Raw genomic sequence first — 15,663 nt, 5'->3', positions numbered from 1 at the left:
TGCCACAATGGAACATTCTTCCCAAGGCAGTAGAAGAAATCCTTCTGTTGAACTCTACTGTGTCAGGCCAGCCTGAGTTCATTTCTCCTTGAGCAGGAACGGTTCATGGACGAACTCTGAGGACCATTCTGAGGACAAGAGGCATCCAGTGTCATGAGTGGAACATGGTGACTTAGAACTGTGCACATGGGTTCCTTGGGCTTCTGTGCATTGCTTGACAGCTGTGTGACCTTGGACTGGCTAGTTGATGTCTCTGAGTATCAGTTTCTGAACCTGTAAAATGGCGATAACTCGAGTGTCTACTTCCTACCGCGGTTTTGCAAACTAAGCTAAATGCTGGGGCTGTTCCTATGTAAAGATACAGGCTATTGGCCGGGCACGGTGGCTCACGCTGGTAATCCCAGCACTTTGGGAGACTGAGGCGGGTGGATCACCTGAGGTCAGGAGTTCGAGACCAGCCTGGCCAACGTGGCGAAACCCCATCTGTACTAAAAATACAAATATTACAAAATATTACAAAATAATACAAAAATTAGCTGGGCGTGGTGGCGCACATCTGTAGTCCCAGCTACTCAGGAAGCTGAGGCAGGAAAATCGCTTGAACCTGGGAGGCAGAGGTTGCAGTGAGCCAAGCTCGTGCCACTGCACTCCAGCCTGCCAAGAGAGCGAGACTCAGTCTCAAAAAAAATAAAATAAAATAAAAAACAAAAAAACAGGCTGTTAACAGTTAACAGAAGCCCTAGCGTTCTTTTAGCCAGCAGAGTTTAGAAGGGTAAAACCACAGCAGAGGCATTAATCCCAGGGTGGCCTTCCACTAAAACTCTACTTTTCTTTCAGCAGCATTTTATGGCTACAGAGTTAAGGCAAGGGTTGAATTCCACGAGTCAAAAAGCAGCCCTTTTCAGAGACCCAACTCTCTGGGGTGCTCAGGGGCTTGGGCTGGATTGAGAAGAAAACTGACAAGAGTAAGCTGCCCTCTCTTCTCTGGCCATCTCACAAACCACAGTGCGGGCCAACTGGTCCTGCCTCTTTACTACACAGAACCAAGCACTAGGGATGAGACAGGTCAGTGCCCTACATCTTGGAACCTTTGTTAGTAGAAAGAGGGGGAGCCTCCGATGTTTGGGAGGGAACATGTGTGTTTGGGAAGAGGATGGATAAAAGAGGCTTAGAAAACCCCGCATGGTTTGGGAAGAGGATGGAGTCATTGGGTTTTGTTTCCCCAGCTGCCCATGGTGTCCGCGGCGGGTCTTTCTGGGGATGGCAAGATGCGAGGGGTGCTCCTGGTGCTGCTCGGCCTTCTCTACTCTTCCACCAGTGAGTGTGCTGCTTTCCTCCCTCTGACTTTAGCTGCACACGTGGCACAGAAGGGGATCATCCGGGAAGATGAAGTGGTCCTTAATGTCCAAGGAGGGGCTCAGGGAAGATGACTCACGGCACTTTGCACCGGGCGGCCTGCATTGGTGGCAGGAACCAGGCAAAGAAGTGAATCATGGGACGTGGATGGAGGAAACTAAAGTCAGGGCCAATCCTTAGGGTGGGAGTGTGGTTAGGAAAATAAGGCCCTCTGGGTACGGGGGTGAGCAAGAGGCCTGCCTCTTCACTCCCAGCCCCTGCCCTGTCCTTCCTGGAGAATACTGCTCTTTTGCAAACTACAACCCCCAACTGCGGGGCTGGTCCCGGGAGCAGGGGGTTTCTACTGCTGCAGGTGTCTTGGAGGCGGCCACAGCCTCAGATGGCAGAAGTGGCAGCTGCGGTCCCCTCCTCCCTTGACCTCTAGGCTGCCCAGGACTAAGAATTCCAGCCTACAGAGGGCAGGTGGAGAGGAGACAGCTAGCTAAAGCAGGCTCTGTCCCACCTTGCTGCCATCCCAGCCCGCCCTGCCCTGCCTCCCTGGGGTTAGAAGGGAGACATGAGAAAGTCCACACACACCCTCACATACACACACGCACACACACACTCTCAAACACACACATGCACACACACATTCACACACGCATGCACACACAGTCACACACACATGCACACACACACACACACACATAGAGGGGAGTCCTCCAGCTCCCTCAGCCTCCTGCAGCTCTCTGTCTTCTTGCAGCCCCAAAGAGACCAGGGGATACCCAGAAAACACAGAAAGGTCCTCTCCCTCCTTAAAAAGCCACAGCTAAGGGGCCAAGACAAGCATTTCATCTCTGGGTCAGATTTCCTCATTACATCTTGGCTTTCCAAGGGTTTTGTGAGGTCAGATAAACTAGCCAACTAGAGCTTTGAAAAAGCAAAAGTCATCACACACTCATAAGCTCTTGTGGGGTTAGGGAAGGTTGGCAAATGCCTTGCACCATAGATTGCCAATGTCCCAAAAAGAAATCAGACCAAAGATAAGGAATCTTGTCTCTAGTGGTTCTGATGCACTTAGTGACCTTCCAGACATCATCTTGCTAAAATCAGTCTGTCATTGTTCCAGCAAAGTCATCAAGTGTCAATTAATGGAGATGTCTGGTCATATGATGCTCCATCATGGAGAGGTCCTCTGTGCTCCTTTAATGATAATTCTATATGTTACAATCAGTTCTTAGGGTCATGGTTTGGAAACTGTTTTTGGCGCTCATATGCAAGGTTGCCCTCAGGGGGAAGCCCTCCGAGACTTTATGTCCTGGGCAGAATTCGTGACCCCTCCTCTTATACTTTGGGCACACTTCCTGTGTCACATATCCCTCTATATGGCCATCACTCTTCAGCATGTCACTCTGATGGGCTCCTGAAATCCATCCTTGGAATCCCAGGCCCTACCTCAGCACCTGCCAGGGCCGAGTGTGGTTGGATGCATGGCTGAAAAAGGAGTCACCGGTAGGGTGTGGTGGCTCACGCCTGTAATCCCAGCACTTTGGGAGGCCGAGGCAAGCAGATCACTTGAGGTGAGGAGTTCAAGACCAGCCTGGCCAACATGGCAAAACCTCATCTCTGCTAAAAATAGAAAAATTAGCTGGGCATTGTGCCATGCGTCTATAATCCCAGCTACTCAGGAGGCTGAGGCAGGGGAGTCGCTTGAACCCAGGAGGCAGAGGTTGCAGTGAGCCGAGATTGAACCATTGTACTCCAGCCGGGCGACAGAGTGAGACTCCATCTTAAAAAAATATAAAAATAAAAAATAAAAAAGGAATACACAAGGCCACACATACTACTAGCCATCACAGTGATGACATCCTATAGCCTCTGGAAAATTCTACTATACATTAATGAAGAGAGCAAAAATGCAAATAATGTCTTCACATTCTTATGAAACTAGTTTTAAATTTCGGCGCAGTGGCTCATGCCTGTAATCCCAACACTTTGGGAGGCTGAGGAGGGAGGATCTCTTGAGCTAGGGGGCTCTAGATCAGCCTGGGAACATAGCAAGACCTCATCTCTACTAAATATAAAAGAATTTAGCCAGGGGGTAGTGGCAGGCACTTGTAGTCACAACTACTCCAGAGGCTGAGGCAGGAGAATTGCTTGAACCCGGGAGGTTGAGGCCACAGAGAGCTATGATCCCACCACTGCACTCTAGCCTGGGCAACACAGTGAGATCCTGTCTCAAAAAAGAAAAAAAGAAAAGAAAAGAAAATGAAAATAGCTTTAACCTTGCAGATCCCAAAAGTATGTTGAGGACTCCCAGGGGTCCCAGACCAGGCTTTGAGAACTGCTGATGAATATGAAAGGTGGCAGACACTGCCAATGTGTACCGTTATGTGTTCAATAGATGAGAGTTTTTATTTGTAGTCTAACATAATTTTGGGATTCAAAAATGCCACCGAGCATCTTTTAGGGTGAAGAAGACACACTAGGCAAAAGAAAGAAGAGGGGTTGCGGATAGCGTTAGTGATGATCGAGACAGACAGCCCACAGGAGAGAGGGTCCTGAGGTCTCCTTGCCCCGGCAGTGAGGCCCCGCACCTGCTCCACAGGTTGTGGCGTCCAGAAAGCTTCCGTTTTCTACGGTCCTGACCCCAAGGAGGGCTTGGTCAGCAGCATGGAGTTCCCGTGGGTGGTGTCGCTGCAGGACTCCCAGTACACACACCTGGCTTTCGGCTGCATCCTGAGCGAGTTCTGGGTCCTCAGCATCGCATCCGCCATTCAGAACAGGCCAGTGCCCCTGCCTTTGGGGCCCGCAACATCGCCGGGGGTGAGGGTGGGGGCGGCCCTGTTTCCTGCTCAGCCTGGGGAGGCCCTGAAAGGTGCATTCTGGGGGACAGGGCTTTTTACCAGCTCAGCGCTTGCTCTGTTGTGAGCCCTAAATTCACCAGTTGCCAAGGCTGATCTCTGCTGTGAGGACTGCAGGCCTTGCAACGGAAAAATGCAATGATGAGTCCTCCATTCAATGCAGGTGGGATATTCTTTCTGATTTTACTGCCATCACGGAGGCACTGGCTCCTAACACTAGGGTCCCTACCACTTATCAACTGTTCAGCCAGTCAATAGGAGCCCTTACCTTAAAACACTTGGGCCTTACAAACGTTACTGCCACAAATACATGTACAGAGAGAAAAGCCTCGGAAAAAATACAGAAGCGCTTTTAAGAGTGCTTATCTCTGAATGCTCAGAACGCACGATTTCTACTTTCTTCTTTTAGCTTCTCTGTATTCTGCAAATTCTGTAGTACAAATATGCATTCTTTTAAACCAGGGAAAATCATAAATATTATTAAAAGAATAATGTTTTTGGTAAATATTTCTCACTCTTTGACCCAGTGACTTCATTTTTGGGAATCAACATTAAGGAAATAATTTCAACCACTGGAAAATTTGTATGTACAAAGCTGTTCCTAGGATGGTTAATTACACACAAAACACTGAAAAGAAACCTAATGTCCCACTACCGCGATGAAATTATAATTTTTCATATATATACATGCTATACATATAAATATATATTATACATAATATATAGTGTATACTATACATGTAATTATATGCTATATTATATGTAATATACATGATATTGTAATATATGTATATATGTATATGGAATATCTATGTATACAATATTATATGTAACATATAGTATATAATCTATAATTACGTATATACACACACAGAGTATTGGGGGAGAGAGAATAATGACTATAACTGGCTAAATAAATTATAATATAAATCCTTGATGGAATATTATGCAGCTGGTGAATAGTTTAACATAGGATTTGTATTTTTAATTAAAAATACATGTGTAGCCCGGTGCAATGGCTCACACCTGTAATCCCAGCACTTTGGGAGGCTGAGACGGGTGGATCACTTGAGGTCAGGAGTTCTCGTGAGACCAGCCTGATCAACATGGCAAAAACCTGTCTCTACTAAAAAATACAAAAATTACCGGGGCATAGTGGCATACACCTGTAATCACAGCTACTCGGAAAGGCCGAGATAGGAGAATCACTTGAACCTGGGAGGTGGAGGTTGCAGTGAGCTAAGATTGTGCCACTGCACTCCAGCCTGGGTGACAGAGCGAGATTCCATGTCCAAAAAAAAAAAAAAGTATGTAGTAAAATGTTCACAAGAAACCAAAGGATGTACAGTTAAAAGCAGCTCCTTCCCTCCCCCGCCCCTCAGTCACTAGTTTTTCTCCCTTGAGCCACATTCTGTCACCAATTTCTTGCCTATTCCTTCTTAAATACTCAAAGCACTCATGGATATCTATATACCTATAGGTCTGGCTATATTGATTCTTATATCTATTGACAGAGAATTTTCTTTCCCCTTGTATTAGTCTACTTAGGCTGTTATAACAAATATCACAGACTGGGTGGCTTAAACAACAGAAATTTATTTCTCACAGTTTTGGAGGCTGGAAGTCTAAGATCCAGGTGTCAGTAGATTTGGTTTCTCCTGAGGCCTCTCTCCTGGGCTTGCAGATGGCCACCTTCTCACTGTGTCCTCACGTGGCCTTCCCTCTGTGCCTGTGCACTCTTGGTGTCTCTTTCTCTTCTTATAGGGACACCAGTCCTCTTAGATTACAGCCCCAGCCTTATACCTCATTTAATCTTAATTATCTCCTTAAAGGCCCTATCTCCAAATATATGGTCAAATTGGGGGTTAGAACTTCAACCTACAAATTTTCAAGAGAACGCAGTTGAGTTCATAACGCACTCCCGACACACCCACAATGCAACTGGTAGCACATCATACACATTAATTCACTCACAGCCTTTTTTCACTTTATCATAAATTTTGGAGACCTTTTCTTATTGGTACATAAAGGGCTAATGCATTCTTTTTTCAGCTGCACAATAACCTGTTATGGAAGTACCATAACTACACAGTCCTCTGTTAATGGAAATTTAGGCTGTTTCTAATCTTTTACTACTGCCAAAAGTGCTGCAACAGAAATACTTGTACACGCATTATTTCACACACATGCAAGTGTACCATAGTGTAGATATCCCAGGAGTAGAAAGACTGGGCTAAAAAAGACATGCATTTAAAATCCTGAGAGCTACTGCCAACTAGCCCTCCATGGAAGTTCTGTTTTCTATGTAGTGTTTTCATTATGGCTATTTTCTATCTGGCCTATTCTTTTGGTTTTGATTTTCTCTTTGACTCAAGGGTTTTATTAAAGTCAGAGCTTTATTTTTTAATTTTATATAATTTAATTTTTTTTGAGACAATCTTGCTCTGTTGCCCAGGCTGCAGTATAGCAGTGCGATCTCAGCTCACTGCAGTCTCCGTCTCCTGGATTCAAGCAATCCTCTTGCCTCAGCCTCCCGAGTAGCTGGGACTACAGGCGCATGCCACCATGCCCAGCTAATTTTTGTATTTTTAGTAGAGACGAGGTTTTGCCATGATAGCCAGGCTGGTCTCGAACTCCTGGTCTCAGGTGATCCACCCGCCTTGGCATCCCAAAGTGCTGGGATTATAGACGTGAGCCATCATGCATGGCCAAGACAGAGTTTTAAAATGTCCAGGTGCTAGGGTTTTTTGTTTTGTTTTCTAACATTATTGAATTATACCACGTGGTGATCTATTTAGGATTTGTTGAGGTTGTCCTGTCTGTCTACTATGGGTGGTCTATGTGAATATTTTCACAGGTAAATTAAAAAGTTCATTCTCCATGCTTGGTGTATAATTCAATATATAAAATTGGGCAAGGAAGTCTACTTGATCTGTCCTAGACTGTCAGAGGTGAATTAAAATCGCCTACCAGCCAGGTGCAATAACTCACACCTGTAATGCCAGTACTTTGGTTAGACAATACAGCCAAACTTAATTAAGATGACCTCATCTTTGTTAGTCTGGATGTCCAAGGATTCCTTCTTTGTCACTCAAGTCCAGCAACTTTACTAGTTGTGCTGGATTTCCCCCACCTGCCCCTTCAGGTCCACTCTACTCTTCTACCCTGCCAGGCCCCAGGAGGCTCACCTGTATGGGTTATACCAGTGGTCTTTCTTGCCTTCTGGATTCCAGTTGGTTTTGGCCAACATGCATAAAAGAGGCAACAGATCAGAGGGAGTGGGGAAAGTGAAGTCAGTGTCCTTATTCCTTTGAGGGCTACTGCATATTGGCTGCTGGTTGGCTGCTTTTACCAGCTAAGTGACCCACTCTACACAGCTCTGTCTGATCACATCCTCCCCTCACCTAGAGCCCAGAGATGGTGTCAGCACAGCGTTGTTACCTCAGCAGGAGCTGCCTATAGCATGCAGTGCCCAGCACTGTCCTTGTGGTTTCCCTGCATCCTGCCAAGACCTTTGTAAAGAGTCCCTTTATTAAACACACCCCAATTTATCTTATTTGAGTAGAACATTTATTTCCTGCTGGGACCTGACCAGAACTATGTCTCAGTGTTAACTACTCCAAACTATAAAGATAGTGGACACGCAACACTACTGGAGATAGGTTAGCTGTCTCCAAACTATAGAGTCAAGTCTTAGTTCTGAAAAGTTTTCTTAAATTATATCTTGAAATATTTTTCCTGTTTCATCATTTTGGTTACTTTCTTTGTGGTCAGCTGGTTCTCCTGTGACTGCCTTATCTTTCATTTTCCTCTCAAGCCTTTAAAAATCTTTGTTCATTTTCATTTCATTTTGGTCATATTTCTCAATGCCCCCAATTGTGTTTTCTGTGGGCCCTATTCTCCTTTATGCTGCTTTTGATTTGGCCTTCATTTTGGTGATGGTCTTGTTTCTTTCCTTTTCGCTTCTTTGCTGAGAACATGCTCAACAAGCTTTTTCTGAGCTCTGTGGCAGTCAGTGTCATCTATAACTCTTGCACTCCTGCCATCCTTCCTTTCATCAGCCCTTCCTTTGACTCTGAGATTTGGATTCTTTAGTATCTCTTGGTTTTACGGTGTTTGTATTTGTTCCTCATTCTCATAGTTTCTTGGGTGATTCCCAAGAGGAGAAAGGGAAAACATCCAACTCAATTCTATTGTTATTAGAACTTCAATTTCTCCAAAATGTATTTACAGAATATATAATAAGGAAAGATGCCTGTTTTAAAATGTAAATACTAAAAGCAGGAGTCAAGATGACATGTTTGGTAGAACTGCAATTACTACTTTTGCAAACTACAATATGTAAAAAAAAAACAAAAAACCTATTCATAGAAAAAACATTAATCAGCAATAACATGTTAACAGATTTTCTTTAGTGGTGGGGCAAATGGTGTTAAGATTAAAGAATCTCCAGGATTCTGCAGGCTCACAAAAGAGGGCACAAGCCTAGGGGTTCATAAAAGATTTCCTAGAAACTTGAGTCCAAAGGGGTGAGGAAGAATTAACACAGGGAATATGAGCTGGATGAGTGTTCCAGGCTGAAAAAACTTAAATGGGAAAACAGGGAAGCGTGAAACTTCCTTGCTGTCTTGGCTTCTCAAGATTCTCTTGCTCTCTCTCCAGGAAGGACATTGTCGTTATAGTGGGTATAAGTAACATGGATCCTAGCAAGATTGCTCACGCAGAGTATCCAGTCAATACCATCATCATCCATGAGGACTTTGATAACAACTCCATGAGCAACAACATAGCCCTCCTGAAGACAGACACAGCGATGCATTTTGGCAACCTGGTCCAGTCCATCTGCTTCCTCGGCAGGATGCCGCATACACCACCAGTCTTGCAGAACTGCTGGGTGTCAGGATGGAATCCCACATCTGCAGTTAAGGCATTCCTCCTCCCAGAGGAGGCTGCGTGTGTGCTGGCAGTGGGGGTGACCTGGATAATCCAATCTAGGGCCTATCTTAATTTAATAATGGAGCTTGCTTGAGGTTCTAGAGTTTGGCTGAAACCCTTACCTAATCAGTCAAGACTCCCAGGGCTTTCTCTTTCTGTAGCCACTCTTCTTCTTCTTCTTTTTTTTTTTTTTTTTTTTTTTTTTTTGAGACAGGGTCTTTTCCATGCAGTGGTGCCATCACGGCTCACTGCAGCCTTGAACTCCTGGGCTCAAGTGATCCTCCTGCCTCAGCCCCGAGTAGCTGGGACTACAGGCACATGTCACCATGCCTGGTTAATTGTTTTAAATTTATTTTTGTGGAAATGGGGTCTTGCTATGTTGCCCAGGCTTGTATCGAACTCCTGGGCTCAAGCAAGCCTCCCACCTCAGCCTTCCAAAGTGTTGGGATTACAGGCGTGAGCCACTGCGCCCATCCGGTGGCCATTCTTACATCACATTGGTCCTTTACCCTCTAGCCCTACACCAAAACTGGAAGTACAGAGGCAGTGGACACCCTGGAATGAATACAAGTGTACAGAGAGGTGAGGGGATGTTAGTCCCCGAACTAGGGCTGATTGTCCTCTTGTCTAAGCCATCGTTGTTTTCTTTCATTTTGGGGAAAGAAAGAAACAAGGAAATGGATACTCTCTAGAAGAGGAGGAAGGGTGTTCTCTGCCTGTTTGCACATTCAAGTTCAAAGTGGAGGTAGTTTTCAGTAAAAACTCAGTCACAGGTTCTTATTTCTATGAAAAAAAGGGATTTATAAGAACATTCCTGGCAGGGCACAGCGGCTCATGCCTGTAATCCCAGCACTTAGGGAAGCCAAGGCAGGTGGATCACTTGAGGTCAGGAGTTCGAGACCAGCCTGACCAACATGGTGAAACTCCATCTCTATTAAAAATACCAAAATTAGCTGGGCATTGTGGTGCATGCCTATAATCCCAGCTACTCCGGAAGCTGAGGCAGGAGAATTGCTTGAACCCGAAAGGCAGAAGTTGCAGTGAGCCAAGATCACACCACTGTACTCCAGCCTGCGTGACAGAACAAGACTCCAACTCAAAAAAAAAAAAAAAAATTCTCACTCTCGTTTGGCTATATGAGTGGGAGTTGTGTTGACATAGGGGACTGCCTTCTCGTTAATAATCCCTGGGCTCTCTGTTGCATGGTCCAGACAGGAAATCACATGACGATGAGTGTCCTGAGGAAAATCTTCGTGAAAGATCTTGACATGTGTCCCCTATACAAACTCCAGAAGACAGAATGCGGCAGCCACACGAAAGAGGAAACCAAGACTGCCTGCTTGGTAAGAACATCATGGAGTAGAAGCTAAGTGTTGAGAGTAAGCCTTGGTCACATCCAGGGGAGCCTCAGGACTCCCCCTCCCTAGATGGGGAGCTCTGTGAGGGCAGGGCTTGGGATGAGTGGCTGTCTCTGGAGTGAATAGCACTTGGCAGACAGTATGCGCTCAATAAAAATCTGCTGAATGAACTAACCAGTCACGATTTTCAGTGTAACATGATGAAGCTTGTCTAAGTCACAGGTGCTTTTTAACTAGCTAAAAATTTGAAAGTCTGAGTCCAAACCACAGAGGCCGATATGCTTTGAGCAGGTCTACAGTGTGGGGCTGCTGTATTCAGCTTCTAGGGAACCTAGACTCCCCTCTGATGCTATCAGTTACTGAGTTTTTCTTCTCTGAGAAGCCCTGCCCTCCACCCAGATGAGGGCTGTACGGATGTGGCTGTCCTACTGCCTCAAAAAAAATGTGTAGAAGTCACACACACCTGGTTCAGGCCCCTTCATATCCAAATCTGGAGAAAGTGTGGCTTACTAGGGTCACACAGTCAATAAAAGTTACAGCAAAGACAAGGACCTAGGTCTACCAGATATCCAGACAGCGTTTATCTCCTCTACTCTAGAATTGCTTTTCTATGAGGCTTATCACACACCCTCCTCTAAATAACCTTCAGGACACCTGATGGGGAATTTTTCTTCCCCATAGGATCCAGAAAGGCAGGATTTTTAGAGCAAGGGGAAAAAATACATATATACAGACAATTTTTTTAAAAAGTCATTTTATTGCAAAACATGAAGGACTGCCTCTCATTAAGAAATATGTTTGCCCTTCCACAGTTGGTGTAACATCTATTGAGTGCCTATTTTGTACTGGGTCCTCTGCCAGGTGGGGGATCTTAACAATTTCTTAAATTAGATAATGTGTTAAAATACAGTGAAGATATAGCTTTTTAACAAACTTCTGCCCTCAACCATTCCGTCAAACAAGTATAATACTTCCTCAGATCTAGGATGCTGCCAATTATAGAATGCACCATCATTTTTTGTAATCCCAAGAAAGAAAAAAATGCTGCCCGTTAAACTCTGACATCAACTGATTAAAAGACACACCCTAATTTCAAAGATGTTGATTTCTAACTGTATCTTAGACTCAATGGAATATTCTAAGCTATTTCTACTCTAACTGACCATCTTTTAAAATCTAACTGCAAAGTTCAGGTTGGTTTTTAACTGTGACACACCTCTAAACAGGCCTTCATTTTTGAACAGAATTATGCTTGCACACCATTTAATGGTGACCTGTCCCCATAGAATCCTCTGTCTTGGAAATATGTTCTCATGTCCAGAGGTCTTCAAAGCCACAATTCCCACATGTAGAATCAACCACCAGGTTCAGAATCTGCCTATGGGTTTCCCTGAAACCCAACAAAAGCAGAATCACTCTGCACTCACCCATCCTGCCTTTATTCTACCACTGTTAGGGCTTTTGCTGAATGTCAAGGGAAAAGATCACAAAATGAAAGACCCCACTCTGGGCTGTGGCTGCTCCCTTGGGAGATGAGGTAGGGTAGCTCCAGAGGGGCACCTGGAGCTGTTCACCTCTGCCTCTTGTGCTTCAGAAGTTGCAGCCCCTACAGGATTATGGGGAAGAGAAAAAGCGTATATGCTGTGCCCAGGTGGGTGGAACAGTGACCTGCAAAACCACGCCATAGCTGAGGACATCTACCAATCACTCATCCAATCATTTGTCCTAAATCACATTCTTTTTCTTGCTCTGGCTATACCACTACAGTTAAGACAAACTGCGAATCGGACTGATGAAAGGGGGAACCACGTCATTCTTGGCCAGGGAGCCCCCATGACCTAGGCAGACATAGTGAGGTGCACACAAGGGCCTCTTCACCAGTCAATTGAAAAGTCAAGAGTGCCACACTAAAGCACCCCCTTCCATCCAAGGAGAGGCACAGAATGAAGTCCTCAAGGCCTTCCTCACATGTCTGGCCTTGGCCTGCTGAGAGATCACCAGGGAATCACGGCAGCTTTGCAGCATGGCCTCCCCGCTGCCCTGCCCACGGAGTTGCTCCCATGTTTTCCCACTGGTCTTCATCTCTGTTCTGGTGTGGCTTCCTTGGAAAAGAGGAGCTTTATTGAAAGAGAATACCCCACTGGGCATGGTAGTTCATGATGATCTGCCGAGGCGGGCAGATCACTTGAAGTTAGATTAAGACCAGCCTGGCCAACATCGTGAAACCCCATCTCTACTAAAAATACAGAAATTAGGCCGGGTGCAGTGGCTCATGCCTGTAATCCCAACACTTGGGGAGGCCGAGGCGGGTGGATCATGAGGTCAGGAGTTCGAGACCAGCCTGGCCAACATGGTGAAACCCCATCTCTACTAAAAATAAAAATTAGCCAGGTGTGGTGGTGGGCGCCTGTAATCCCAGCTACTGGGGAGGCTGAGGTAGGAGAATCGCTTGAACCCAGGAGGAGGAGGTTGCAGCGAGCCAAGATCATGCCACTGCACTCCAGCATGGGGGACAGAGCAAGACTCCATCTCAAAAAAAAAAAAAAAAAAAAATTAGCTGGGCATGGTGGCGCATAGCTGTAGCCCCAGCTACTCGAGAGGCTGAGGTGGGAGAATTGCTTGAATCCTGGAGGTGGAGGTTGCAGTGAGCCAAGACTGCACCACTGCACTCCAGCCTTGGGGACAGAGAAAGAAAGAGAGAGAGACAGAGAGAGCGAGAAATACCCAAGACAGACCACACACCCAGGCCTCGGATGGTAAGGGGCTGAAGCGGCTGCTCTTCTGCCTTTCTGCTGCTCGTGGTTCAGTCTGTTCAGATTGTTTCCTGTTGTTAATTGCAGCCCCATTCCATGTCTCAGTCCAAACCGCGAGAGCAACATGTCATTGCCCGGGCCTTCCAGCCAGGCAGGCCACACAGGTCAGAAGTGGCTGGCTAGCCTGGGGATGACCACCCCCTTCTCGGACCAAGATGGGCCATGGGAGGGGCAGGAATTCCTTTGAGAGGAGACCTAGGGGTGTGGGGTCTGGGCAGGTAAGGTAAGTGATACCTACTAGTTGCCTTGTTGCTTTTCCCATTTTCCCCAACTTTTCAGAAAAATGCTGGCCTTTATAGCGACATCAAGATGATGGTAGCTAATATTCTATTGAGTGTTTGCTGTGTGCCAGGCACTGTGCTGTGCTCAGCACGTGTTACAGGCATTAACTGTGTTCCCACCTTGGCTCAGAGAGGATTTGGTCACTTGCCAGGGTCCCATATCTAGCTAATGATGCCAAGCTTCTACTCCGTCACTTTAAGTTAGATAAAGTGTATGTGGCAGAATTCCCAAGTCCCAGAGGACTGCTCCGTTGGGAGTAGGGAAGACCAAGAGCACGGCCAGCCAGGCTGGTAAGCAGCTGCCAGGTGGCAGGAAGTGGCTTAAACTAAGGGTTGAAGCAAGGCAGAGAAGGGAAAATGTGAGCATTTCAGGACAAAACAGAAACAAACACCAACATTTCAGGAATGAGAAGCCAGAAGAGAGGGAAGGTTTGGCCAAAGGACTGGAAGGAGGCAAGAAAATGAAATATGAACCAGGAAGCTATAGGCAATCAGCAGAAGTCCACAGCTAATTTGCATAATAAAAGGAAAAGTCATCTTGTTGGAATTTGTGGTGGTGGCTGCCTAGATTTGAAATTGTATCCTATAATTTGCCCCATTTCCAGTGAGAACCAGCGTAAAACATTTCTAGAACAAACAGTATATTGCACAAGGATAGATTTACAACAAAAACTAGTTTTTCTAAGACTTGAAGCCTTCTGTCTTTTATCACAGGGGGACCCAGGAAGCCCAATGATGTGCCAGCTACAGCAGTTCGATCTGTGGGTTCTGAGAGGAGTCCTGAACTTCGGTGGTGAGACGTGCCCTGGCCTGTTTCTGTACACCAAGGTGGAAGACTACAGCAAATGGATCACATCCAAGGCTGAGAGGGCCGGCCCTCCCCTGTCCTCACTCCACTGGGAAAAGTTGATTTCTTTCTCCCACCATGGACCAAATGCCGCCATGACACAGAAGACATATTCTGATTCTGAACTGCGCCATGTTGGATCATACTTGCAGGGACAAAGAAGGACCATCACGCATTCACGACTAGGAAACAGCTCTAGAGATAGTCTAGATGTTAGGGAGAAGGATGTAAAGGAATCAGGCAGGTCTCCTGAGGCGTCTGTACAACCCTTATACTATGACTATTATGGTGGGGAGGTGGGGGAAGGTAGGATTTTTGCAGGTCAGAACAGGTTGCATCAGCCCGAAGAAATCATCTTGGTTTCCTTCGTGCTTGTTTTCTTTTGCAGCAGTATCTAGTCCAGGAGCTACCCCACCAAACTGAAGAGTAAACTCAGAATGCTGAGTGCCAGGCATTCACCATGCTGTTTTGATGTCTGTTTTTGATAGTTGCACACTGGGGCTGCCACGGATAAGCCCATGGCATACACTGGGCTGGCTCTCCCTCCTCTATCCCTCTCGCAGGTGTGGGAAGGTCACTTTCACTATGCTTGTGAACTAAATGCTGGCTAACAAGTGTCAAACCATTAGAGTGCCCTGTGGTTCTTTCAGTGGTAACAGTTCCAGGGGCCAGGCTGTGAAAACACTCCCCATGGGCAGATGTGGCCCAGGAGATGATGCTCAGCCTGGGTGGGGGGTTGGGAACACCAGGCAGACAGGGAACAGTGAGAGGAGCCCGTGACTAGAAAGGAGCTGATTACTTTTATAGGTCATGTCATGGTCTGTAAGCCGTGGCCTGCCTCTGGCTACTTCCCAGCAAGGTAATCTGCCTGCAACTGCTCATTGGTTGTTTTCATTCGATTCCAAGCCTTACGATGGCCTTTTAAGGACATCTGCAAAAAAAAAGAAAAAAAGAAAAAAAAAATGATAAAGGAGATGGGGGAGAAAGTCACTTGGGGAAAACTGATTGTGGCTACTGAGAATGCAGCCCTCATCCAGCCCCGTGATGGTACAGGCAACCCTGTGTGGGGCAGCGTGTCCTCCATGCATGCTGCTGTGCAGGGGCCACCAAGGGGCAGCACCCACCAGAAGATTTTTCTATAGAGCATGTTTCTTCTGTTCAGTAAAGTGAGAAGTTGCATGTTCCTGCCACGATTCTGCTACTTCTCAGCTTCAGATCTGAGGGGCCCAA

The 15,663-nt window shown here is 46.2% G+C and overlaps 2 protein-coding genes across 4 annotated transcripts in view; one reads left to right on the top strand and one right to left on the bottom strand.

Annotated features, from left to right (window-relative positions):
- Positions 1 to 3: 3 nt before the first annotated feature.
- PRSS54 (serine protease 54) lies at positions 4 to 15,062 on the top strand. 2 transcript variants are annotated; one of them, XM_055099173.2, is made up of 7 exons: positions 4 to 167; positions 838 to 1,065; positions 1,227 to 1,317; positions 3,944 to 4,121; positions 8,862 to 9,120; positions 10,346 to 10,477; positions 14,301 to 15,060. In XM_055099173.2, the coding sequence occupies exons 2-7, from the start codon at positions 1,057 to 1,059 to the stop codon at positions 14,829 to 14,831; spliced, it is 1,200 nt and encodes a 399-aa protein (XP_054955148.2). In that variant the 5' UTR covers positions 4 to 167; positions 838 to 1,056; the 3' UTR covers positions 14,832 to 15,060. The 2 variants fall into 2 exon arrangements, with proteins under 2 accessions (XP_054955148.2, XP_054955147.2); XM_055099172.2 differs by having other exon boundaries at positions 10 to 167; positions 841 to 1,065; positions 14,301 to 15,062.
- CFAP263 (cilia and flagella associated protein 263) overlaps positions 14,099 to 15,663 on the bottom strand; it is a 30,824-nt gene continuing 29,259 nt past the window's right edge. The window contains exon 9 of one of the 2 annotated variants that reach the window (XM_003823705.5): positions 14,099 to 15,364. In XM_003823705.5, coding sequence (XP_003823753.1) covers positions 15,278 to 15,364 — 87 coding nt within the window. In that variant the 3' untranslated portion in view covers positions 14,099 to 15,277. The remainder of the gene's footprint in view (positions 15,365 to 15,663) is intronic. The other variant, XM_008977368.3, reaches the window with a different exon arrangement.

This window comes from Pan paniscus, chromosome 18 (genome assembly GCF_029289425.2).
Source record: "Pan paniscus chromosome 18, NHGRI_mPanPan1-v2.0_pri, whole genome shotgun sequence".
Classification (NCBI taxonomy): domain Eukaryota; kingdom Metazoa; phylum Chordata; class Mammalia; order Primates; family Hominidae; genus Pan; species Pan paniscus.
The sequence above is the reverse complement of the archived record's forward strand: the minus strand, read 5'-3'. Positions and strand labels throughout refer to the sequence as shown.